We start from the raw sequence: 27,741 nt of genomic DNA on the forward strand, positions 1-27,741 counted from the left end.
TTCCTTTTTGTTAAGTGATGGTAAAACTGACCCTGTCAGTTAGTCAAGATATTCACTACATATCAATGTTAAATTTTTGCACTGTGTTTATACACAATATCAAAGATAATCGAAGAACACAACTATGCCCCTGTGACCATGTGTGTATGCATCTTGTGTATTTAGAGTAAAAACATATTGTAGGTACAAGTTTAAATTGCATGTCAGTTACAAGTGAGGTGAGGAAGTAAGTGCATAGATGAACCAGCAACTGCCAGTTGGCACCGGGAATATAACAAATATTCTCAAATATCAGTAGACTGGTAAATCATATTATCTATGAAGCATTACACAGATAACAAAAGTAGATGTAGCATTTCAAAAAAAGAATACAAAATACAATACAGATATGTAAGTGTTATCATTTAAGAAAGCATGAAGTTCATGATTATACACAAATATAATTTTATTTTTGTATAAATAAATGACTTTCTTAAAACAATATACTGCTACCAAAAGTCCAGATTTTACTTAATCAATGACTTGCCACCATTCAAATAAAGAAGCACCGATAGCTAAATGTGGACCTCAAATACAAAGACTGAAAAATAACCAATACTGTATACTTATCTACAGTCTGTATTGTGTACCATGAATTATTCACTAACAAGTGAAAATTAGGCAGTTTCTTGGCAAGACTACACAACAGTCAAGCCCCATCACTGACAATTTGAAATGACACACCATCTATAATCATTTTTAACCTGCACCTAGTCGATTTACTCATTTCCCAGTCACTGTTAGGATTCGTAAGAATATTAATGTTGAGTATGTATACGAGTACAGTATTGTAAATATTCTGGGATTGACTCACAATATTAAATAACAACTTCCTAAGCCAACTGATCATCTACAAACACCTCTGGTAGTCATACACACAATATACCACATGATGAAAACATGCCTGCACACGCCCGTCCACAAACACACATTTTTCATGGGCTGACCTGTACCCCCAAATGTGGGATCACTAGCATGGTGAAAAGTGTGGGGGCCAAGGAAGCCTCCACCGCCCCCTTCAGCTACACTACCGTGCCACCCGAGGCGATGGGTCCTCCTCCCATGGCTACTGCTGTGGTTGGGCTCGGCGTAGAGTGTTGGTTACTGCCAGGCTAAAACGGAAACCACAATCTATTAAAAACACAACACTTATTCCAAGTAGGCTAGAAACATGACAATTTCACTCCCCATAGGCTAAAAAAACACAACACTCTTACTCCAAAAAGGCTAGAAATACAAAATCTTACTCCGTATGGGCTAGAAACAGCAGTCTTACTCTACACAGGCTATAAACACAACAATCTTATTCCACTTATACTAATAAAACACAATCTTACTCCACACACATTACAGTTATCAACAATGTAATGCTTATGGAAACTATAAATCTCTTAGGTGGGAATGTGAGTTGGGATGATGATTTGAATAATCAAATGTGATACCAGCAGTCAGGGATAAAATTCACCTAACATTTAATCTCTATATCTTGCTTTCTTCTGCTAGCTAATTCTCTTAAGCTTGCTACGTTTCTCAGCTGACAGAGTATTCCATTTTACCTCCACCAAGAAGGTTATGTTTTAGCCAGGTTTGTTTGTTTGTTGTCTGTCTGTTGGCAGGATTACTCAGAAAGTTATGAACAGACTTTGATGAAATTTTGTAGTAGGGTGGGCCATGGGCCAGGGAGGATATACTGTATTATCAAATTTGGGGGTGGATCTAGATCTGCAATATCCTGCACAATATCTCCAAAATTTCTCAATGAATTTCAATGAAATTTTGTGGAAAGGTGGGCCGTGGACCAAGAAAGAATTGATTAAATAGCTATAGGGGCGGATCTGGATCTGTATACGGATCCTCTATCCACGGACCCGGATCCGGGATTACCGGTACTCAAAAAGTTATGAATGGATTATGATGAAATTTTGTAGAAGGGTGGGCCATGGCCAAAGGAACAAATTACTAAGTTTGGGAGCAGATCTGGATCTGGAGTATCCCACACAATATCTCCAAAAATTCTCAATTAATTTCAATGAAATTTTGTGGAAAGGTGGGCCATGGACCAAGAAAGAATTTATTAAATTTTAGGGCAGATCCGGATCTGGATCCTTTTTAATGGCAATGGCATTGGTGGAGGTATGCACTCTCTGAGTACTTTCTAGTTATGTACCGGTACTGTATTATGTCAGGGAGGAAAGTGATGGACTTGTTCTACACAGAATGGCTAATAACAAGCAAACTTTTGCTTCTGAGGCATTAATACAATATTTACCAGTCCCTGCTTAGTACAGTACACACAAAACGGTATGTGGTCCAGGGCAAATGGTGATTCAATTATGGTAAAATTTTACATACAGAATTATAATACCTGCTTCCCAGGCCTGCACCAAGTGAGGACACAGCCATCCTGACAAGATGTGATGACACAGTCCTCACGGAACACCAGCCCCGACAGCCGCTCATGCCCAATCTTCTTGCATATCATGGGCTCCAGCACAGGGCACTCATCCAGTCGGGGACATACCCACGTACCCATGGGCTTGCACCAGTCTTCTGAGGACCACGCTGACCCTCCAACTTGATTTTTATTCACTGAGCCTTTACAATTTTGAGTGGAATTTTTTGATGCTAAACTTAAGCTTCTTTTGTGGTCCTTTTCCCCTTTTTCTTTGTCTTTTTTCTCACCAAAGTTTAAATTGGCTAGCTTAGCAGTAAGGGAGTTCGTGGAGTGTGAATGATGCGAGGAGTCACTGCCCACAGAAGAATCTTTTGCATTGTTGCACTTTGCATTGGCTGTGGATTGTCCAGTTTGAGTTCCCCCACCTCCTCCACTCCCACTAACTCCCCCACTACTACTTACAACTGTACTTGATCTTGGTCGCAAGTATGGCTGCGTTAACACATCATCCTTGAGGTCCCACAAACATAGTAATGTGTCTTGGCCAACTGATCCCAGCCGGTAACTTGTCACAGATAACCCGAGTCCATCTGAGGCTAAAGAGTTCCGGTTTGAGTTAGGCTTGGAATTTGGTGCACCATTGCTTGCTTTACTTCCTCTAACATCATTACCATAGCTATTGTGTTTAGAAGTGTCTTCACTGCACATGTCTAACCCATCCATATCACTATATAACGTTGTATATGAGTCAAAAGCAACCACAGTAACCCAGCTCTTGTGCCCTTGTCCTCTGGCAACAACTCTCTTTTCATGAAAAGACCAAATAGTAATAAGGTCATCCTCACCTCCAGTAACGACATAACGTCCATCTGGCGACCAACAAACACACAACAGCCCACCATAGTAACTTCTGGCACTACCAACTAAGTCCATAGTATCAAAGTTAAACACTTTCAAGTATCCATCCTGGGACACCACAGCCAAGTATTTTGAGCATGGTGAGAAAGCAAACTCATTTATGCTTCCATCACCAATAACCCATCTGTACAATGGATTTCTAGTACTTTTAGTTTTACAAGTATACACAGAATATCCCTCGCCCTGTTTGAAGAGCTGGTAGTGCGGCCTGTCAACGCCACACATAAGCTCCTCATTGTAAGTGTACATGTGACCACTGCTATGTGCAGCCAGGAATTGGTTGGGGGAGCCAGGGATCCACCGTACACATGTCACCTTGGTCTTGTCTATTAGCCTCTGAAACAACAATGCACAAAATGAGCGTCTATGCTATTTTCAGTTCAGAATGAGCAATATAGTAATACCAGTACACTGTCATATGGCTTTACTCTCTGACAGAACAATGCATGAGCTGAATCTCTAGGCTCTGCCAGATGAAAATGAATAGAAAGGAAATACCAATTATGTTAGGAGTGGTTGAAGGAAGTTCAGGGAGCTGTTTTTCCTATGACTGAGAGGGCTCTCCCTCTATGCTAAGGGTCATTGTATAAGCATGTGTTAGGAATGCACTGCTTTATGGTAATGATACACAGGCAGTGAAGGAAGAGGATATTTGTAGGCTCACATGTACAGAAATTATAATGATCAGAAGGATGTGAAGTATTGTATGTCTTTGAATGAGAGACCTGGGGAGTTAGGACTGCGACTGAAGAGTTGAGAGGAAGGATGGGACTTTGATGTATTAGTGCTGTGATAATGAGAGGCAAATTGCAGTGGTTTGGGCATGCTGTGAGGATGGATGATGACAACTGGGTGCAGAAGGTGAGAGATGTGAAAGTCAAAGGTAGGGTTGTGAGAGGCAGGCCAAAGAAGACCTGGAATGAGGTCACAGAGTGTGACTTCAGGGACAAGAGACTGAATAGCAAGGCTACCAGAAACAGAGCAGCATGGAAAGCCAAAATTAGGTCACCAAGACTGACACATGCAGGCATACTGGAGCCTTTATAAACAAAACGAAACTAAATGAATATAAATTACAATTATGACTGACGAAGAGAGTGTATGTGAGTGAGGTGGAGGGGGGAAGAGGGAGGGGGAGGCCGAGGATGAGATGGAAGGATGGGGTGGAGAGGTATATGAGAGAGGGGGGTGTGAGTTGGGAGCAGGGCAGTGAAATGGCGGGGGACAGGGCGACTTGGAGGCGATTTGTTTGTGGCCACCCCAAACGGGATTGAGGCGTCTGGCAATAGATAGATAGATAGATAGATCACCTAGAAAGTGTGTTTCATCTGAAATATGGGAAGACTTCATGTATGGTGCAAAATACTAATAAATGAACATACAGCAATGTGAGCGCTGAAGAATAATCTATTATCCAAAACAACGAAACTTTACTTAAGCTATCATAATGGGGACAACTCCGAAGAAACCCACAGGGAGCTTTCAGAATTTTTTATGTATTCCCCCTGCAAGTAACTCTCCATCAATCATCTTGTAACAGCACTAGAACAGGTACTGGTACTACATTACGAACACAACATATCATTCATTATCCACTCCTCAGACTCCAAATACGGTATATAAAGAACATCTAGGTCCAGGGTTAGGATACTCAGTCTGGAAATATAAGGCAAGAGTGACCATCCAACTGCTTGCCCAACCATTCCTCAGATTTAAACCCTTTTGTAACACAACCAGTTGGTGGTAAATTTACAGAGAAGTACAAAAATATTAAATACCCAAACCTATATGGTAAAAGTTCTTTCTACCCTTAATCATCCTGTCCTTGAAAAGGATGAAAGTATACTTTTCTGCTGTCATGATGAATGCTGTACTGCAGTGTCACATGAAAAATCAACTCCCTGATTTTCAATCCACCTGTACTGTGTCAAAATCATACCCAGGACCAAATTATCTACAGTTAAAACCCAGGGCCCAAATGATCTGTTGTTACACTTACGGTACACTGAAGGTGTTATGAGAGTGAAGAGCATGAGTAGAGTATGTATACTTTCTGGGGTGAGATGAAACATATAACAGTAACTGTTGTTGTTGTTGTGGCCTTAGACTCATATGAATGTAAACTCAATGGACTGCAGGCATCAGCTAGCCTTCTGGAGTCCACCATCTTTCTTTCTGGTGCATACATAAAACTGTTAGGCTAAATGACTGACCTCTCCAGCATTATATGCCTTATTAACTTCTTTTGTGATGGGGTCTATCAGCTGGACTTGACCACCCAACAACCCCACCAGAAGTGACACTCCCTCTGAGTTTGCTGTTGTGGCATTGAAGTCATGACACGTTGGTACATCTTCTTTGTTGTAAGCTCTCTTGTCAATGGGTTTGGTAAGGTCAGCTGCCTGAAAAGTTGGAAAGGCTTAGTTATCACAAAGGAAACTGGGATACACAAGTATTACTGCAGAACTGTACTCGGAGTGGTACCGTATGTATGGTAAGATCTGTCACTTGAGAAGTCTGACAGCCTTTGTTCTCATACAGGCAAGTGGGACACATGAGCATTATTGCACTGTAAAATCAGTAGCCTACTGTACACATCAACCTATTTTAACCAAAAGGCACTGCAAAATAAGCTTATAGGACAAAGTTCAGAAAAGTTAGACCTACAGACATCCGTATCTTCAGCAGGACCTATAGGCCTAATCTCTGCACGTTTGTAACTCAATCAAATGAACCAAATCTAACTACACAAAAAACTAAAAAGGACTGTATGTAGTAGTCAACCAAAGAAACCTCAGTGCCTTTACCTTACCCACTGGACCACAAGGCATCCATTTCCTTATACGGAACCACATAACCTTACCACCTAATACAGTAACTAGTTACTTAGGCTATGGTACAAGAAAACACTGTGCTTGTCACTCAGTGTACAGTCACCTACAAGTAGCACTAGCTATGGTACATCAAGTGAGATGGTGGGTGCTCCAGCCCGCCAACCCAGGATTTTCAGTTTCTATTTTGTAAAAGAAAATTGATGTTAATATTGGGGGTGTGGTTATGAGGGGTTGACCGAGAAAGACATGGGATGAGGTCATTAAGTGTGACCTCAGGGTTAAGGGACCAGACTGAACAGGGAGGCTGCAATGGACCGTGCAGCATGGACAGCCGCCATCAGGTGACCAAGGCAGACACATGCAAGCATGTTGGAGCCTTTAAAAATGAAACGAAACGAAAATTGATGCTCTGGTTGCATATAAACCTGCTTTTCCTCTAGTACAGTACCTGCTTCACCTTTAAGGACATGGAAAAAATGATGAATGTTTTCATTCAAATAAAAAACACAAATCCATTTGTTCCATTATCAAGGTCAAGTACCTACACATCTAGAAGCCAAAGATCAGTGTAGTGATCCAAAAATCTGATTAAAAAAAAAACACACACACAAATGTCAACCACAAGGGAATACAGTGTATCATCAAACCTAAACAATTTAACCCAACCCCCTCACAAAGCTTATGAATTGGTTTATTCTTAAAACCTCTAAATGACATGATTAAAATCTGAAAGAGCTCTCATAAAAAAGCAGTTAGTTGTTGTTGTTCTTGCTTAATCCCAGACTGCCTGTCTGAGCAGATCCGTCAACCTAAGGTAAAAAACTGTTTCTGCAAGGCCATACTACAGGTAGGCTAGCTACAATATAGTATATACAGTACTCCGTGTAGCAAAGGATCCAGTGCCCCGATGTGGCAGAGAGCACCTCACCAGGATCAGACCAGGGCTCTTCCCACAGCACAGTGCAAAGAAGTATGAGGAGGTGTGGCTACAAGGTGGATATTGCAGATGCTCCATCCTCAGTGCACAGCACCATCATGCATAAACTCTTAATCTGTGCCTGAAGGGATTGGTGAACACTACAGCAACCTGGCTCTTCCCACAGCACAGTGCAGAGAAATATGAGGTGTGGCTACAAGGTGGATGCTGCAGATGCTCCACCCACAGTGCACAACACCACCATGCATAGGTTGTTCATCAGTGCCTGAAGGGGTTCGTAAACACTACAGCAACCTAACTTCTCCAGTTCAAAAGGGCTCCCTAAAGCTGCATAAAGGCAACTGGCAGCAGCAACAGCTAAATTAAATTGTCATCGTAGTGAACAAGTAAACTCCTTCAATTTGATGACATAATGGTCCAGCCTACCTCCTGATGATCCTGGAGAGGGATGCTTTCACATGGTGGCACACATATAATTGCCTGGTTAGCCCATACTGTACAAACGTCACACAACTACTTCCCTATCCCCAAAAGAAGAATGGTGGACAGCAGAAGGGCAGTTTAAGCCTGTAGTCCACTGGGTTCACATTTCAGATGAACCTGCAACTACTATTACTATCTCCTAATTATTTTATTCACCTTACCAGACTTTTCAACTCTGAGGGTTTAGATATAGCATTCCGGTTCATTAAATCTTCGCTGAAATATGTTTCTCCTAATCTGAATAAAATAATCAAACAAACAAAAAACTACTGTACATCACCAGATTGAAGGAGTTACAGGTATTACTTCAAGGTCAGCATAACAGCTTAACGGATCACTGATATGCACCTGGGGAGATCGAATTATCTCCTGATTAGGCTACAACACCAAAGGCAAAATCAATTCAACGGAATGGAACTGTGTTTCCTTAACTGTATAGACTATGGGGCAGCATTTAAAAATGGCACACCATATACCGTATCTGTACCATATTTCCAACATCACCCCACTCATAATTCACTGATAAACTTGTTGGGCTTAGCCCCCATCAACCTAATCACATATTTTTCTGCTCTATTACTGCTACTTTCAGTCACTTTTACTCAGCTTAAGAGGGTGCCACAGCAATGAAAACTTAATGATAGCTAGCTTGTACCGGTATCTAATCCTTCATCTAAACGCTCTCTCCTAAAGTGAATAAAGCTGTATGGCTACAGTATATCACGAACACTGCAATATGAAAAAGTACCGTATGTCATAAGGGTAGTAGTAGTAGAAGTTGTTCCCTAGGCAGTCTGGCTGAACAGCCCCAATTCCTTAGGGAAGGCCACAGCTGAGACCGGGCTGTCCCACAGAGCTGTCAAGGAGTGTATGTTGTGTTGTTGGCACAGGCCATTGTGTGCAATGCAGTTGTCCATATTGTGCTTAATAGTATGGGGTGCTGTGTTCCATCCTGGACAGACATCAGTGACTGAGTCATCCAGCCTCTTCTGATAACTCAAGAGGGCTGGATGGTGCCCACATCTCAACCTGACCAGGTGGACCCTGTCCTCATGAGGGAGGTAGGATTCAGAAGGGTGGATATCAGGAAGCCGTGCATGCAGCTGTCTGACGTCTTTGAGTGACAGGATGGTGCGACGAGTGATTTGAGTACGGATATGCTTCTGGAAGCTGGTTTGAGGCGGGCAAGAGGGGAGAGATGACATTACTTGTGTGTGATATCGTGTGCTGAATGTTGTTTTGATGTTCCTTGGTGTGTATGGATGTACTGCCATGCAGTGTAGTGGATGGTGTGGGTTTGTGGAGGATGCGGCAAGAATTTGTGTGCCTCTCATGTTTAGATGATCCTTGACTTTGAGGACTTTGATTTCTTGGTGTCGGTGGTTTGTATCCTCGGTGCAGTTGCTATGCAGCCTGTGATTATTTTTAAGGCCTTGTTCTGTATGGTCTGTAGGGTACTGTAGTGTGTTTTAGTGAGGTTGGAGGCCCAAGCAGGACTTACATAATTCATCACTGAACGTATGCATTATTTGTATACTGTGGTGGTAGTTTCTCTGTTGTGTCCGAATGTTGCATGGGCAAGTGACCTTACGGTGTTGAGTCTTGGTGTTATCTTATTTTTAATGTTTGTGATGTGTTGTTTAAATGACACTGATGTACTGTATGTTACATCAAGAATTTTGGTGTGTGTGTGTTTGTGTGTGGTAAGGGGATGCTGTTTATGGCAAGGTGTGGAATGTGACTATGTTCTGCTGTTCAGTTTGTGAGAAGGGCCACTGTAGATTTGGCTGGGGCTATATTGAGTCTGTTTGCAGTGAACTGTTCATGTAGAGTGTTGAGGTAAGGTTGGAGGATGTGTGCAGCTGTGTCTGCATATTGGTGTGTCGCCTACATGTACAGTAAGTGCTATGTCATCTGCATAGGAGGTTACACGTATCCGTGGTGTGTGGGGTGTGGATATGTCATGCATGTATAAGTTAAAGAGTGTAGGGGACAAAACAGATCCTTGAGCGACGCCATTTATGAAGTTTCTGATATTCGATGACTCACCGGCAAATGTTACATGCGCACATTTGCCTGCTAAGCCATCTTTTTGTGTTACTGTGCGTGTCTGTGTTGTAAACCCTATTTTGTTTGTGAGGTTATGGTGAAGGATGGCATCAAAAGTTTTGCTAATGTCTACTGTGACTAGGAGTGTTCTATGTGGTGGCCTAGCTGAATTGATGCCATCAAAAACTCTTTGTGTAATGTCTGTAAGAAGAATGCTTGTGGAGTGTAGTGGCCTAAAAGCATGTTGTGATGGGGCTAGGGGGATGTGAGGTGTTACTAATTATAATACTAGTCGTTTAGTGACTTTGGAGGGGTGCAGGGGATTGTGATGGGGTGGTGTAAGGAAGGCAATGTGGGGTATTTGTTGGGTTTGGGGATAGTGATGATAGTATCATGCTTCCAGATGTTGGGTATTATGTTGTGTGCGCAGCTGTAATTTGATATATTGGTGAGTTCTTGTATGCCTTGTGGTCCAAGATGTTTAAGGTGTACATTGCTTATGCTGTCTGGGACACTGGCCGATGAGTGCTTAAGGTTGCTAATGATGTGCTTCGTCTTGTTGTAAGTGAAGGGTGTGAAGTCTGAGTCTGTGGGAAACTGTCTCTTGCGTCGGATGACGCACTGACGTGTGAAAAGTGACTGATGAAAGTGTCTGCTTGTTGTCTGTTTGAGGGTATGGTGTCTGTTGTTGTGATGGCAGCGTGTGATTGTGTAGTGTTGCTGTTGGAGAGTGTGATGCTGTTTAATGTGTTGTAGAGTCTGCTGGCGTTTGTTTCGTGATCAACTGTTTGGAGATGGTTTTTCCAATTTAGTGTTTGCTGCTCTGATATTTTATTGTTTATTTGAGTGTTCAGTGCTTGTATTTACTGTACAGTGTCTTGTGTATGGAGTGTTGAAGAGTGTTGCAGTGTCGTGTTGACTGATGAGGCCTTGAATTTCTGGTGTGGAGGTGGGATTGCATCTCTTTCTGTTGCCTCTAGGGATGTGTCTTTTGTTTGCATTTTGAATAATTGTATTGAAAGTGTGCACAGCAGTGTTGATGTTTGTGATGGGTGTAGGCTACTGTTTCTGTTTCAGTTGTGAAGGCCTCCCAGTTGGCTCTCTTATAATTAGTGTATGTGTGTCTGTGGCCAGCTGGGGTGATTCTGGTTTTGACAGTGATGATCAGGAGATGGTCAGAGCCAAGGGTTTTGACCACTCTCCAAGATGTTGTGAGGGTGAGGTTTGGGGAGCAAAAGGTGATATCTGGGGATGATGGGAAAAAGAGGGATTGGTGTGGGATATGGGTATGTAGGCTATGGGTATGTCGTAAATGTAAATACAGTAGTTCTTATAGTACAGTACAGTATAGCCTATCTACATTACACTGCACAGTATAAAAAGTACCTTACTGTACTAAATCCATGAATGTACAGTGTTATCATAAAATTTTTCCATAAGTTTATCCTGTCAGTAAAGTGATACCTTTTCTTCCTCAATTCCAGCTAACAGCATAGCTGGTATGATTATTTTTATTTAGGAATGCTTTCAACTCCAAAACAATGATGACTTTCTCTGTTTGATTTTTGCTACCAGTAGCCTATCCTCTGGTGATACGTGATGGCAACCATCATCCACTCACTTGATGTAGTGCTGCCTACTTCTTCCTTCACCCTTGATATTCTTTTTCTGTGTCTGCCCTCCTCACTTCCTATTTCTCCCATCTTTCCTGTCACTAATTACTACTACTCTTTCCTTTTCAGGTGGCTTTACATTGAGTGACACACCTTATAGTTTCCTGTAGGCCAGGAAACATTTACAATGCTGGGTGGTAACCCTAAAACTAACCCATATGTGTTCTCTACATGTCAACAAGTGGGTTGGTGGAGGGTTAGTGCCCCTCCCCATAAAACAAGTACCGTACCTCAAAGTCAAACGGCCACCCCTTCTAGGATTATGGCGTCTGGCTATGGAGAGACAGATATACCGTATGGGGAAGGCGGTGGCTGAATCGGTAGAGAGGCGGCTTGCAGTCCTAATGGACCCAGGATCGAATCCCGGCTGGGGCAGGGAACAGTTTAAGGATTTGAATTTCCTAAAAAGCACACTTTCCTGATCTACAAGATGACCCGCCGACATGTCGTAAAAGTATCCCCGCTAATACCAATACACCAGTCTTGTAATGAGACAGCCCTAGCATGTATTTAATATGGACGGTGGGTGTTAGCGCCGAAGTGGAGACATGTGGAGGTGTAGGAGGACTACTGGGCCTTGGGATAGGCCACTGCCCCCAAGAAATAGGCCCTGAGCCTTTGCCAAGAGTCGGACACATAAAAAAAAAAAAAAAAAAGCTAGATCTTCTGTTTGGAAGTAAAAAAGTTGCTGCATGATAGTACAGTACAGTATTGTGATACCGTACCAACTCTAACATATGGAAGCGAAGCTTGGACCTTGTTGGAAGGAGACAAGTCAAGAGTGAGAGCAGTGGAAATGTTACCTGATAGGAGCTTGTGGAGTTACATGGAGAAACAGACTGACAAATGAGAAAGTGAAGGAGCACTGAGGTGTGGATATGGATGCGACAGAAAGCATTAGAAGTACAGTACGGTAATACACTGAGGTGGTTTGGCCATGTGGAGAGGATGGAGTGCATGAGACTAATGAAAAGAGTGTATGTGAGCGAGGTGGAGGGGGGAAGAGGGAGGGGGAGGCCGAGGATGAGATGGAGGGATGATGTGGAGAGGTACGGTAGGGTATATGAGTATGAGAGAGGGGGATGTGAAATGGCACGAGGGCAGTGAAATGGCAGGGGACAGGGCAACATGGAGATGATGTTTGTGGCCACCCCATACAGAATTAAGAAGTCTGGCAATAGACAGATGGATATCGTAGATCTTCTGACAATTTTATTCAACTTGGAAAACATCTCTTTTATTGAGAGATTAATGAAGGCTACATCTAGCTAACCCTTCCAACTTGCTGGCCATAGTCACAGACCTGTAAACATTTTCATACTAGTAAATTCAGTTCAAATCAGATAATAAATATCAGCTTAATAAATACCAGTACAAGCATTTATTTCTAGAGGCAAGAACACCAAAAACATAACATGAAAATTTAAAGATGAGAGAAATGCACTAAGGTACATTCTGAGATACAGTAGCCTACATAAAAATTATATTCCATACCGGTATAATTTTTGCAATAAAATGTTAATATTTTTGCAGTTTCAGTCCGTGAAACTCCTCACTTCGACTAGTTGGGTTATGGTGGGTTAGCTTATTTACGTTAGGTTGGTTAGGTTTGACTGTTAGGTTAGTTTAGTTCAGTTATGGTACAGGCTATTATTTAAGGTTATGTTAGATGTTCACAGATGACTTGTGGTAGAAGGCCTCTTCTCTACGCCTGTGGGACAGTACTCTATTCTTTAACTGGGTTAGGGATGGGGGGGAGGGGGGAATCTTGGGCTGCAATTTTACTATAATAAAATACAGTATCTGCAATGGTGATGATATAATTGTGAGAGAAGGTGGTATGACTTGAAAAAAGGGCAGCCTAATGGCAGGCAATGAGAAATGGAGGTAGGCTAATCTATCTATAGCCACATGTGTTAACCCCTATTGGGGTTAACACATGTGGCTATAAGCCTAGATGGATGGATATAGACAGGTACAGATGGACAGATAGGTGGAAAGACAGACACAGATACAGATAAATGTCACAAAAAATTATGAATACCTAACCATTCCATCACCAATGCAGTGGTATTATTTCATACCTGACCTTTACCGGTATTAAATTTTGATACCTTCTAATGCTTTAACCAACATATATGCATCACCAAGATGATCTATGTAACTAAATTCTATTTATCTTAACCTGGCTTACAAATGACATTTCCCTATCTTGAATGCTTACCGTACTGTATCTAGCCTATGCTGAAAGAATAAACTGACACATGAGCATAGCACTACACTCTGTTAACTTTAACATAGACATAAAATTAGTTTTTCACAATCTTCAATGCTCTGCTGTGATGAGATGCACACTAAAATAAGATGCTAATAAAAAAGAAGGGTGAAACAGCAGGAGGGCTCCCATGCATAGAACTTACAATTGCTGATTCTTTCCTCAGTCATCTATATACAGTATAATGTAATTATTACTGTGGCAGCTTTTAAAAGGTTGTGGAAAAGTGCAATATTCAAGAGTTAGACTTCTAGGTTGATGCAGTTCCAGAGTCAATCCATCACTAATTGTTCACCTCTACTAATCTATGGTAATTTACTATTACCTAACCTAACCTAATTCAACCAAACTTAATTATTTTGGGATGAATGAATTTTGGGTCCAAATGGACCCCTTGCCCTCCATTTGATGTCACTGCCGTCAAGAAACTTAACTTCGTGTTTTCGAATAACATGTTATTTTCCTGAATTTGGGTATCGTGAATGAATTACACATTATTTAGTACAGTTATATACATATTTCCACAGAATCTGGATGCCATAAATGAATCTACATTTGCGAGAGATAATTCATCAAAAAATTTTCAACATTTGTTAGTGGGAACTACAGAAGGGATACAGAACCACTCTATCTGTATTAAGTTAATCTGCCACTGATTACAAGACTAACTAATCCACTCTATCTTCACTAACCTAACTAATCTCTTACTAAATTTAACCTAACCTACTGTTATCTAAAATAAACAGGCGGCATGACTGGCCAAAACTGCAAAAACAGTTACCTAACAAAAAAATAAAACGTAATCTAGCCTAACCTACTTGTAAGCTAATATAACCAAGGGGCATGACTGTCAGAAAATGCAAAAATACCTAACATACCTGTAAAAGGCAAAAAATTACATACCCTAATCTAGCTGACATAACCAAGAGGTGTGACTGTCCAAAACTGCAAAAATATCTAACATAAAAGGCAAAAAGTATCCTAACTTAACCAACCTGACATAACCAAGAGGCAAGACTGTCCAAAACTGCAAAAAACAACACTCAAAAATGGCAAATTGTCCCTATCAACACTTTACCTAGTATGATTAACTTACACCACTGCAATATCACAACTGACCTTTAATAAACTTTGCTAGCTGGCCAATAAAAATGATCTATTATTATCACTACTACAACCTGATCATTATTATCCCCAATGAAATCTGCAAAAAATCAGTGCAGTGAGACAGTGTGACCCAGATAGCCCACATTCCCTAGAGGGCAAAGCAATACCCTCATTAAATTCACACACACAAATGCACAAAAATTCTTACCCCACACACCCCTGCCCTCACAACTGATACAGACTGATGCCGTATACTTGTATTTCATATATTATTGCCTACAAGGTTAGGAAGTCAATGACACTGACACTGACCCGTCTTCACTGGAAATGACAGTCCAACATTAACCCCCAAATGGTATAAGTTTCCCAATGAAAAATACTAACTTAAAGAAAAACTTGTGGGTGTACTTACTTTCTTAATTCCTCTATACGTATATACAAATAGTTCTCTGCCATAATTAAAACAAATTTTAGTTCTATCACCATTTACCGAATTAACACTCCCACTCGCGTCTGGTAAACTCACGAAAGACACTCGAACAGGAGGACTGGTTCCACTTCCTCCGCTGTTATTATAGGCTACTCTGTTAGGTCTACTATATTCGGATAGGGGTAATAATCTGTACACTCCTTCTATTGTGGTGAACTGGGTTTTAATTTCATCTTTAGTCCCACTATCACCTTGCACCGCCATGTTTTCGCTAACTGACGGATCACAGACACAGCTCGACTACCCAACTGAAAATTAGGAAAAAAATAATGTAAGATCTTTGCAATGAATTATATTTTGAGCACTAAAAATCAAATTTAACAGTAAATAATCCACAGTTAATGATCTGCAACGTCTGTATGCTTAACCAATAAACCACAGCTCATCTAAATTCTATAAATTGCTATTATTTTCAAGAATGTACACTTTCATGTAGCAGATGACTTCAAATTATTTTGGAAAGAAATTTTTAAAGATTTCTGCGTTTGTTTAACACAGAAAAAATTTGCCTTAGGAGCAATGTTGACAGAATAATAATTTACAGTGTGTACTCGAGCGGTTTCATTGATGAGGAAGAAGCCCGGATGGGACAGGACGCATGCGCTTACTCTAAACGTATTTTTTTTTTTTTTTTACACTAATCACCTCAGTAATTTTACAGCTAGGAAGTAGACTGACCAGATTCATTATACATTTTATTACATTTCGTGCTGAGAAGTGGGAGAATGCGCTCAAGTACTTGCCCTGTGTTCATGCCGAGAAGTTAGGGTTCTCTGTAAATTTCCTAGGACAGTTCAAACTGCTTGCACAAACTATTTTAGAGTTCTGCCACCGAAAACGAGGCAATTAAAAAAAAAGGGGGGGGGGAAGGTTACAGATGAGAGTCGAGTCTGTTGTTCATTACGTTTTCTATTGGATTTCCTTGACATTCGACAAACTCTGGGAAGACAGTTGTCTTATATTGTACACTCCTTTCTTGCTTTTCACTATAAAGGCAGTGTAAAGGTGGGGGGATAGACGCCATAAGGCGCTTAGCCGTGGTGCTCATCTCTAACAAGGCCTTTGAGCCTGTAGCAGGGTATTCACCCAACATCCTGGGATACACGGCCATTGCATCACCCAGGTCACCACAGCTACCTCCCCTGGATGTTACCCTAGGCCTAGGTGCTCATTTTATATACCAACCCACAAAAGGTGGACACACTCTCCGCCTAAGTCGTGGTTATAGCTGCTGAACCCTGGCGTTAACGTGCCAACAGCTTCACAGTCAGCAATTCTAGCCACCCAACCACCATATGTAAATACTGTATATAACAGTAACTTAAATGCCACACCTTCCTTTAATATTAAATGACTTATTTCGTGCCATAATGAAAGGAAAGTCAACCGCTACGTGCAAAGTTTATACAACTTACACCTCTATCTCATGCTGACAATGAACTACCTACAACCTGGAAGAGTACCATCATAAAGGTATGGATATTTCATTCATGCTGTCTTCCCAAGCCTGTAAAACAGTAAGTTTGCAAAATTCCCGGTCCATTTTTTTATAGCATCTCAATTATGGAATACAGTATGCTTTACTGGTGTGATAATCACCCTATCATTTGTGGTGTGTGATGGATATTTAAAAAAAAAAAAAAAATGCCACAGGGCAGAAGCTGGAGGAATTTAAAGTACAAAACTTTAAAGGACAGCTGGCCTTGTTTACTGACTTGTGTTATTTCAGCTAAGAATCGCACACCCCACTTTCCAAAATGCTGGATCTTGCCTTGATATAGTTGCTAGACACTGTAGTAAATACTTTCCCAGGGTACAAGAAACCACTTAGCTTGTCACTTAGTACAGTCACATGATACCACTTTTTTCTTTTTTCACAGGGGGCAAGGGGGGCTAAAGGTGCATGCAGAATGAGGAATAAGGTGTCATGAAGAAAGTACACTTTCTAGGTGTTGCAATGTCTAGTAGTAGTAGTAGTAGTAGCCAATAAATCCCTAATTGTCAAGCAGACTCACCAACCACAGGCAAGTAATCATCCCTGCAGAGCTGATTCATGCAGTGAACTGGTTTCCTTGCAGTGGAAAGCACCTCACTAACAACACAGGAAAGTATGTGGAGATTTGGTGCCTGGACAGATGTCGCATTTGCACCTCTCCACCCATGTAACGGGCACCAATATAGGCTCCAACCATTTATCTGGTTATATAGTTACCACCCAACACTGTATATGAGTTCCTGAGCTACAAGAAACCATTATGCTTGTCATTCAGTGTATAGTTACCTAGGAAGAATTAGGCAGTACTACATGAAGTAAGTACATGATGGTTGCCATCACCTACCATTACCTGTAATAAGCACATGTGGGTAGTATATAAGGTTAATACACTACATATACTTACACAGTAAAGCATCTAAAAACTGTACTTTCATCATTTTATATAACATTTCCCAATCTGCAATTCCAGTTAAATGTTTTACATGAAAGAAAGGTAAGGCATTGATAAAACCATTCCCTCAATTTCTACCCTATCCCCTGAAAGGACTGTGGAATAGGGGAGAAAAGCAATGTCAGCCTGCAGTTCCCCCCCAAGTTCACATCTGGATAAGCCTACGGCCAACAACAAGAACATGTGCAAAAACTAATAATAAAAGTCTGTACAATACTTACATACTGATATTTATTGATAAATTTAACTAATTATATCACATTATTTAGTTCTCTTTATTTTGCTTTTCAGACAGAACTACCATAAGAATATACAAAGAATCATGAAGTGTCCAAGTACCTTTGAATAGACAGAGTTATTGTGGAGTATGGAAAAACAAAGCTGGAGAGAAAAAAAAAAAAGGTCTGATCATGCATACCATCTTAGATTAACCACTAATAACAAGAACCACATCCACAAGAAGGTGCAGAATGATGGTTTTTAGTACGCAATGTATGTAAACCTTAGTATTTTTACAGTATTAACAGCCTCCCTTATATATCAACTGAGTAATAAATGTCAATCAATTTCTCTATTTATGACTAAAGTTTCTTCAAATCCATAGTCCTGATAATCAAGAATATTTTAATACCTTTAACTTTGTAATCTATAATGTACCAGTTACAAAACTAAACCTATGTGATTGGTGAGCTAATCAAACATGAAAGGATATATTTAAACAGGCTAGACATTTTTGGTCTTAGCTCATCATAATGTGTGTGTGTGTGTGTGTGTGTGTGTGTGTGTGTGCAGTGTGTAAAGAGTTTGGAGTGTGTGGAAATTGTGTATATATATATATAGTGTGTGTGTGTGTGTGTGTTCCTTCCTAACAAAGAACAATTCAAGGTACAATTATGCACTTCATATACATCTGATAAATCATGGAATATACATTTACTATTGAAACTAATGGAATAATTTCATGTACCATTTTAGATAAGCTCCCATCCTTTCTCAGTAGCTATACTATTAACAGTTATTTTTAACCTCTCTATGTACAGCAGATCAGCATGTTCAGTCCTGTGATACAGAGCTGAACACAGATACCATGGTGCAGTATATTTTCCTTAGAAATTTAACATACAATATGAACAAATATTTAAATGTATGGGATGGCCAAGATGCTCAGATAAGCAGTTCTTCACTTAAAAGAGCAATATTCTTTTGGATCCTTATTTATACAGGGTACTATACAACTGCAATTTCCCAGCCATAGTTTACAGCAGCAGTGTAAACATTTTTGTACAACTGCTTAATTTAAAACATTAGCTGCATAGTTACTACTGTAAATGCAATTATCTTTTAATTTAGATAAAAATGTGGGATAAAGGCACTGAAAAAGGAAAGGGAGAACTTTAATACATGGCTGAACTGTACTTGTTCGTAACAAAAATCTGCATAACGTCCACACTGTCTCATTATATGATAAATACCAGTAACCTCAATAATTTTGGTTCATAAAAGCCAAATTTAAAGATTTAAGAAAAAAGCAATATACAGTACATTATGCTGAGCTAAATCCAAAGTCAGATTTAAAATAAGGTAATCATTCCTTTCATTCATGCTACTCATATCCCATTCGTCAAGCGCAAATGAAAATCTTGGGGAGGTATACAGGTTGTGTCAGTGCTTGAAAAATAAACTATGCATCAGTGTTGTAAAGATCCAGTGAGCATATCACATATGGATGGGTTGTCCACAATAGGGTGGCAGTCTACAAAACATGGGTATCATAACTGGCTACAGAAGTAAAACTTAAGACACAGCTCACCTGTAACATCTGATATGGGGTAATGCTGAAGAAAGAAGGCAAAATAAAAGATATTCCTTGGAATTACTCCAAATCCCAACTATAAAGATTGGACACCATCTATTTTTGGAAACACATCCCATTCTCCCACACAGCAGATCTGATAAACACCATTACTGTCACAATAACAGAGTATCAGTGTACAATTAATATCCATCTTGGCCTCATGGACAGGTTGGGTGACTGGGGGGCTCAAGTGTTACGAATCTTGCCAGGCACATAATTTTTGTCAATGACTGGCTCCTGGATGAACATGTGTAGGCACTTTTCATTCTGGGCAAGAGGATGTCCTGCAATTCTGTAAAGATATTATAGTTAGTAGTGTTAATAGTCTTCCCACTTTTATACCTTTCTAACTTCATTTGTAGGCACTCTTCATTCTGTGCAAGAGGAAGTTCTGCACTTCTGTAAATATAAACATACCATTTCCCACTACTGTAGCTCTTTATTGCTGATCCTATCTCATCCCACCTTTATGCATAAATAAGCCATGACGACAATGATGATGATGACAAAACAGTATGTTGTCTGTATTTGGGAGGTCAGCATATAAGCAACATTTATGCATGTGCATGAATTAGTAATTAAACAATGAGACTGAGCTATATGCAAAGCTGGCTATTACTCTGCAATACACAATAAACAGTAGTTCTGAGGACAGTCACTGTGCTAACTTATATAAATATCTTACATGCACAGGTTTAGGAAGTACCTGACAGGTACTACTGTTGGTGCCTTTGGGTATATTACTTTGGCTATCCTCAGCAGTTTTAGTTCAACTGAGAAATCCTAACAGCCAGGGTCTCAAAAACTATCCTGAGTAACTTGTTCTCTGTTCCTGGTTCTATCAAAGTCAGAAGTTCCATTTCCTCTTATGCTTTTCTTTCCATCAGCTTTGAAAATCAGAAGTGAATCTGAAGCAAATGATAATGATGACACTAGGCTGGAGCCAAATAAAGTTATAAGAGTCATCTGCTGAAGATTCATGAAGCTGAATTTCCAAGTCCATGGAGAAAGAGAAAAGACTGTTGCTGACAGTACACCACTGAATTTTATTTTAGGTAACAATATATAATTTTGTTTACCTAAGCATAATTTCTGACAATCAATGGGTTAACAATGCAACTTACTTGTTGATGAAAACTTCTAATCCTTTACGTCGATCCTCAATAAATTCTTCTTCGTAAATGCCATCATCACCTCGGAATGGAAGTTGCCTCTTTAGTGCCTTGCCGGGAAGTGCTGGTACAACTATCTGAAAGGCAACCATAGCCATTATCTCCTTTGATAAGGCAAAGTCTGTATATACAGGGCAGTCCATAAATAGCACCCCAATCAAAACTCACCTGGTTGTTGAAGGGATGGCTTAATCTGCTCATGTGGACATGGAAGTGGCAGTAAAAAAAATTTAAAAAAAATAAACTGATAATGCAGACTGTGTTGTCCCAGGAACACATGAGCAACAGCTAGGCAGAGTGACAGAAGCATTATATATGGAACACCTATTATATTATTCTTACTACTATCAGTTAATGTAAAGCACATCGATAAAGAAAAATAGTGTGATATTATATATATATATATACTGTATATATATATATATATATATATATATATATATATATATATATATATATATATATATATATACACACACACAAAAAAATAATAATAATATGGGTGAGCAAAGTGAGTGCAAGCATTATCATGGCATAAGTTTATTGAGTGCTGTAGGGAAGGTATATGTTAAAATCATTATAAAGAAAGTAAGAGAAATATCAGAAGTCCTAGTGAGTGATGAACAGGGTGGTTTGGGGAGTGGCAGAGAATGTGTGGATCAAATATTTGCAGTGAGACATAGTGGAGAAGGCTTGTGAGAAAGTGTTTATGGCATTTATGGATCTGGAAAAAGCATTAGACAAAGTAGATATAGAAGGATTGTGGAAGGTTTTGTGCATGTACGGCATAGATGGTAAGCTGCTAGGTGCCAACAAGAGCTTCTATGATGGTAGTCGGGCACGTGTAAGGGTAAATGGGCATCTAAGTGAATGGTTCACGATCAATGTGGGCGTGCAACAAGGCTGTGTGATGTCCCCATCGTTGTTCAATATATATATACGGATGGGGTGACAAGAGAAGTAAAACTGCGAGTAATGGAGAGAGGGATGGTGTTGGTAATGAATGGATAATGTATCTCAAATTTGTTGTATGCTGATGATGCAGTGCTAATGCAAATACCGAACAAGAACTTGGCAGACTAATGCAGAGTTTTGCTGATGTCTGTGAGCATCATGCCTTTAGAGTAAATTTAGAAAAGAGTAAAGTAGTGGTAATCAAGAAAGAAGGTGACCCCCAGTGTGATGATACAGTGAATGGAGAGAATCTGGCATTGGTGAATTCAAATATCTGGGTACAATGATCGAAAACAGGAAAATGTGCAAAAGAAGTGAAAAGTAGAGTGACACAAGGAGGGAAAGCAGCTGGTGCTATGAAGGCCTTGATAAACAGAGGAATGAGTGTTGCAGCAGCGCGAGCCTTACATGATGGAGTGTTAATGCCAACTTTATCATATGGGTGACAGACTATGGTGTGGCACGAAAATTAAAAGTCAGGAGTGAGAGCAGTGGAGATGATATTGCTGAGAAATGTACGTGGAGTACAGAGAGTGGATAGGATACGAAATAATGACATGATTCATGAAAGATGCGGAGTGAGGAAGTTTGTGGACACCAGAATCGAAGAGACTGTACTGATATGATATGGTCATGTGGAGAGAATGAACAACAACAGAGAGGTGAAAAAGGTATATCAGAGCAAATCTGGAGGAGGTGAGGTAGGCCAAGGAAAAGGTGGAGGGATATGGTGGACAAGTGTGTGTGAGGAAGAGAGGTATGGAAGTCAGTGAGGCTAGGGGACTGACAAGAGATTGAGCTGGCTGGATGAATGTTGTGAGAAGTGCATGATCAGGGATTTGGCACCCCTTTTAACGTGGCAGCATTCAGACTGACTCCATCAGATACGTTTATGTTAAGCTACAGAATGTGGTGAAAGCTTTTTGGCATATCATATTGAGCCAGGATTCCCGAGGCTTGAATGATGAATGAATGGAAGCATGGCCCATTGGATTGGGCAAACTTGGGCTGTCTGGACGTTGCTACTCCTCATCCTGCCCTAGGATGGGAAAGGAGGTCTGGATGATATAATGATGATATACATTCATACATACATACATATATATATATATATATATATATATATATATATATATATATATATAGTATATATAAACTCAACCTTTATTAACTCATCAGCAGCACACAGATTCAGGGCCTGGTTATTTGGAGGTAGCCCAGACTTTCCAAGTAAAAAGTGGCCAGTTGGTAATCCACTGTTTTTCAATCACAGACTGTATATGCTATGGCAATATTAAGCTATTTAGCTTAGAACCTTATTAGTAACCTTTATTTGTCCAAAAGTTTTCCATGACTATCCTGTTTTTACTCTAGTTTTGCCTAAAACTGCCATCTCTCCATCTTCAATGGTGAGTTTCAACAACAGATTAGCAGATTAAGTGTATGATGCTGTCACAAACCACTGTCATGAAAATAATGTTATGTCATGCTACTGTCTTTTTCTGCCACTGAGCTATTTCAAATTAGCAGTAAAAAGATGGAAATCTGGGCCAGGGTAAAGCTGATGATGATCAACCCCAGTCTGTCTGGCTAAGCAGACCCATCAACTGCAGGCAATCAATCACCCCTGCAGGCCATCCTACACAGTGAACTTATGTTCCCCAGTGGCTGGCACAAGTAAAAGTATGAAGGTCTGGTTCCTGGAGGGACGTTGCATTTGTCTCTCTCCACCCAGCTAGCAGGGGCACCATAGCAGGCACCATGTCAACCTGTTATATGACTACCACTCAGTGTTGTAAATGGTTTCCTGGGTTATAGAAAATCATTAGGCATGTTACTTTGGACTGAGTCACCTGAAGTGGAAAGAGTACTAAAATGAGACAGGAAAAAAGGGAGACATAGGAAGTGAGAAGAGTAACACAGAGACAGAATGATAATGGTGAGGAAGAGGCAGGCAGTACTGCATCAACTGAGCTGACGATGGTCACTACCACCTATCACCAGCCAGGTTATGGTAAAAGAACTACACAATCAGTTGATTTTACTAATTTATTTATTTCATTACCAGGACACTAAATTGAACGAGACAATTACAGAATATTCACATTACTGTTTATTGTGAATATACAACTAATGTGACCTGAAGAGGTTCCAGTTAAGGCTGACCAAAATTATACAGCAACTTTGGCCAGAAAGAAGTTCAATTCAGACTAAACAAAACTAGACTACAGTTTTAGTCTAAGAAGAGTCCCAGTCAGACTGGCCAAAATGATACTACAATTTGGCCTGAAGAGAATCAAATTCATGCTGGCCAAAACTAATATATTTTCACAATAAAATAATTTCAATACGAGGGTACCATTCTCCCGTCTGAACTATTTATGACCCTGTGAAATAAAGACAACACATTTACCTTACCTTGCTATCCCTCTCTAGTTCATTTCTTAGCCATTCAAAGTCACTGTATCTCCTCCGTACACTAGACTCCTTCACCTTAAACACTGGTAGGTTGGTCTGAAAGAGACATGATTCCCATTAGCACTAACTAATGCAGGCTTTACCCAATGGCCCTCTTTAAGGGTTCCCCATACTGAGGTAACCAAGGTAATGTTGATGTTTTCTATGGACTGTAAGCTAAATCAAGTGCCAAAACCAGCTAGCTAATTATGGTACTTCCAAACACTTCTGGAAACTGCAAGGAAAAAGAAATCAGTGTAGGCTAGTAAAATCTATAGTAATGTGAGAATCTCAGCTCAACATCTGACTCTAAGTACTATCATGATCACTTATAATTTTAACCCCCTGGCAAGATGAAAGTGGACAACAAAACTGGAGAAAGGCTAGGGAAGCAGATGCTGACATCTCATCAGACACACACACACATTTATACATTCTACTGAACTGCCATTATCCATTAGTTTCCCTTGACACAAACCTTGTTTTTCACCTCCTCCTGTCAGGGGGATAAAGAAACTAGTGATTATGATAGCACTTGTGGGTGAATGATGCCTGATGTTGACTATGAGGCTAGTTACGGTACCAAGCTGGTAACAGCATTTCACTAACATGGCTTCATTGGCTTTCCTGCAAAACATTCTCTCTCCCTGTCCAACCTGCAAAAACAAATACACATGTATGACAGGGAGACCATTTGGCCAAGTGTTGAAAAGAAATTACGAGAAATTAACAGTATGTGAGGTAGGGGATGTGTTGGAGAGAGGGTAGCCTGAAGGCAGAGGGAAGGATGACAGGGAGGAGATTCATCTGTGATCACCCCTTCTAAGATTAAGACACCTGGTTTTAAGACACAGATTTACCCATGGGCTGCGGCAAGAGGTATTGCAGACATCCCCCGTGGTGTGGCAAAATGGCAATTTTGGACACTCTTACAGATTTCCATGAAAGGTATATCAGTGGCTATGAAACTGCACCATGCAGCTACCCACGGAATTTATTTTTATTGAAACCGGCATAGTTTTGGAGAAATAATTGTCAGAAATTGCATCTCTGGCGGGAACATGAAAACTATGCTTAGAGAGAGACAGAAAGAGAGAGAGAGAGTAATGCATATTGGGGCAGACGAGACACGTTGTGAACAGGCTTTTGCCAGTCTCCCTATCTGCCAGGTGGGTTGCCAGCTCGCTCTGCACACTGCAATACAAGCATAGGACGCTACTTTTACACCTATTATTTACCATCCTACATCTGTTCCATTACCTCCTATTGACCCTACATTTGATTTTATCTTATCCTAAACACTTCCAACCCACGACTGCCTTTCCTGGGGTGATAATATTACAGAAAATGCATTACAAAAAGGGTATTTTGGGGTCATCGTTGCTGGTGCAATTTAGCAACTGGGTTCAAGATGGGGAGGGTGAATGAGAGCTACCAGTTACCCTAATACCTCATAAATTTTGTCATGCTGATCCTTCTATAACCTTTCTGGTGCGTTGTTGAAAATCTCGCAGAGAAGAGGTATGTCATAGCTTGATGAGACACCCCCACAAGAGGTATGTCACAGTCCATGGGTTAACTGATGAAAGCATGTCGTAAAAAAAAAAAAAAAAGGGGGGGGGAGGGGCCTGATACCTTGCAAGAGAAAAAAAAAAAAAAAAAAAAAAATCACAATGCAATGTTAAACTCTGACAGCATTAGACTACTGTATTATGGTTTAGCTTCACATTGGCAATATAATTTAACGTCTTGCATCAACTCAAGTATCTACAGTTTTATTCAACTCAAGACTTTTCAAATTAGAGGGTTTATATAAAGCCTTCAACGACACCATCACACAAAGAGGAACTACCTGTGCTGAATAAAATCACCTGGCAGTAGCAGGAATAAAATATGTATTCGTACTGAAGAGGTTGGTGCATGGTAACATATAATTCCATCACAGTAGGTAAACAAGATTTTTGGCACAAACATTGTTTGTCCTGAAGCCATACTACTCTTTTACACTGAGGACACAAGTACAAGGGGAAGCAAGATGAAAAGAGAAAGAATCACAAAGCTCATTTCTAGGTCACCTGACTGACTTATAGGGTTTCTTCTGTCACACTTACACATAGGTCATTCCATGCAAATGTCAACCTTTAGTGTCAATCTCAAAACTGTTCAAAATTATATGAGTTATACTGTATATCATTTTAAAGCTTAAACACTGAATTTTATGAATCTGAACTGAAAAAGTTTCTAAACTGTCTACTGTGAGCAGGGTATTAATAAATGTCATACCATGTCACTGATGAAAAATTCATGATAAAATTAGTGATTTTCTTATCACCGCTGACCAGAGTATGTACTTGTTTGGTATGCTGTCATTGGCTTTTAATGAAAAAGCATCTATCTGCACTGTAATTGTCACTACAATTGTTTACAAATACTTAGCAGTCAGACCGTGGCACGACTTTGCAGTAGAAGTACTTCAGGAATAATGTGTGTGACACTTTTTAAAACATTTTTCCCATGCATAGCTTATGAATTGGCAAAAACAAACGTAACTTTCTGGCAATCCCAATTTTGGATATTCCAAAATAAACTGCACTATTAAGTGGCTGCACACTCACCATGTAATACTATATTATCATCTTATCCAGCATTAAAAAAATATATATATGTATCATGTCACTGGTAGGCGGTTTGTTTGCAAAATAGTAAACTTACCTCACTGCAAAAAATATATAGTAATAATTTTTTTTGCCTTTCATTATTATTTACGAAAAAAAAAAAAAAACTAACGATATCATAAGCTTACAGCAGGACAGGAAAGTATCGTCCCACAAACAGGGGAAAGTCCTTCGAATTTCACCCTAGTGCTCCCAACTGCGTTTTCAGATGTTTTTTAAAGTTTGTACCCCTTCCATTTGCACTACAGATATACCGGACATTGTTAATCAAACTGCATCATGACTGTCTGATAAATAACATTGCAGTCTGTAAATTTGAGGTAATTTACTCCTAGACATGAAAGACACTTGGAGACCCACCCGCATTCGAACTTCGTAGTCGGTGTATCTTTTGTTGCCTACGCCATGGGTTATGGGGTTTACTACGTCAATTTCTAGGAAATTGGCCGGTGCCGCGTAGGCGTCGTCCAAAGTCTGTTTCTTTGAGACAAGGCGGCGGGTAGAATCGTTCGTAATGTTGTCAGCCATCTTCACCGCGAGTCACAACCCCAGTCACCAGTCAGGTCCACCCACTGTCATGAATGCCATCGGAAGCAGGTAGGGTTCACAATGTGGAGGAGATCGTCACACCTTTCCCTTCAAATTATTATCTCATTACTTCACAACAAATTAATATTCCTGCCTTCTACCCTTTCAATAGTGTTCTCTCTCCGGTTATTAGCAAAGTATATCTTAGGCGCTGTATCGTAAAAACGAAATGTGTATCCATTTCTCAATCCTCTTTAGCATATGATCTCGAGATGGCAGCACTAGTACAATCACAAACATCATTTAAATCTATTTATCGAAATTAGCCTTATTATGAACTCTGTCGAAATAATGAAAGAGAAACAAACCCACTCATAAAACAAAATCTCCCAGCATTAATTCGTATAATTAAGAGTCCCCATTCACAGACGTGACGAAATAGAGGACAATAAT

At 40.1% G+C, this 27,741-nt stretch overlaps 2 protein-coding genes across 2 annotated transcripts; both read right to left on the bottom strand.

Moving 5' to 3' along the window:
* Nucleotides 1-1,061: 1,061 nt before the first annotated feature.
* On the bottom strand, nucleotides 1,062-15,404 carry LOC145412941 (WD repeat-containing protein 20). Its single transcript, XM_080282755.1, has 4 exons — nucleotides 15,123-15,404; nucleotides 5,566-5,754; nucleotides 2,405-3,688; nucleotides 1,062-1,151 (listed from the first exon to the last, which is right to left on the bottom strand). The coding sequence occupies exons 1-4, from the start codon at nucleotides 15,402-15,404 to the stop codon at nucleotides 1,062-1,064; spliced, it is 1,845 nt and encodes a 614-aa protein (XP_080138881.1).
* A 3,092-nt stretch (nucleotides 15,405-18,496) lies between these two features.
* On the bottom strand, nucleotides 18,497-27,363 carry Snx3 (sorting nexin 3). The gene is made up of 4 exons (XM_080282739.1): nucleotides 27,121-27,363; nucleotides 24,047-24,142; nucleotides 20,627-20,751; nucleotides 18,497-19,794 (listed from the first exon to the last, which is right to left on the bottom strand). Exons 1-4 carry the CDS (start codon nucleotides 27,286-27,288, stop codon nucleotides 19,689-19,691), a joined length of 495 nt encoding a protein of 164 aa, XP_080138865.1. The 5' UTR covers nucleotides 27,289-27,363; the 3' UTR covers nucleotides 18,497-19,688.
* Nucleotides 27,364-27,741: the final 378 nt, after the last annotated feature.

Source organism: Coenobita brevimanus, chromosome 94 (genome assembly GCF_032717465.1).
Source record: "Coenobita brevimanus isolate Jiangsu-jjx chromosome 94, ASM3271746v2, whole genome shotgun sequence".
Classification (NCBI taxonomy): Eukaryota; Metazoa; Arthropoda; class Malacostraca; order Decapoda; family Coenobitidae; genus Coenobita; species Coenobita brevimanus.

Coding starts and splice junctions, on each gene's coding strand:
- Snx3 (XM_080282739.1), bottom strand. CDS start 27,288: ATGGCTGACAACATTACGAACGATTCTACCCGCCGCCTTGTCTCAAAG. Junction 20,752..24,046: donor AACTAGAGAGGGATAGCAAG/GTAAGGTAAATG, acceptor GTTGCCTTTCAG/ATAGTTGTACCAGCACTTCC. Junction 19,795..20,626: donor TTAGAAGTTTTCATCAACAA/GTAAGTTGCATT, acceptor ATATCTTTACAG/AATTGCAGGACATCCTCTTG.
- LOC145412941 (XM_080282755.1), bottom strand. CDS start 15,404: ATGGCGGTGCAAGGTGATAGTGGGACTAAAGATGAAATTAAAACCCAG. Junction 3,689..5,565: donor AGGCATATAATGCTGGAGAG/GTCAGTCATTTA, acceptor TTGTTGTTTCAG/AGGCTAATAGACAAGACCAA. Junction 1,152..2,404: donor GGTGCAGGCCTGGGAAGCAG/GTATTATAATTC, acceptor TTTCCGTTTTAG/CCTGGCAGTAACCAACACTC.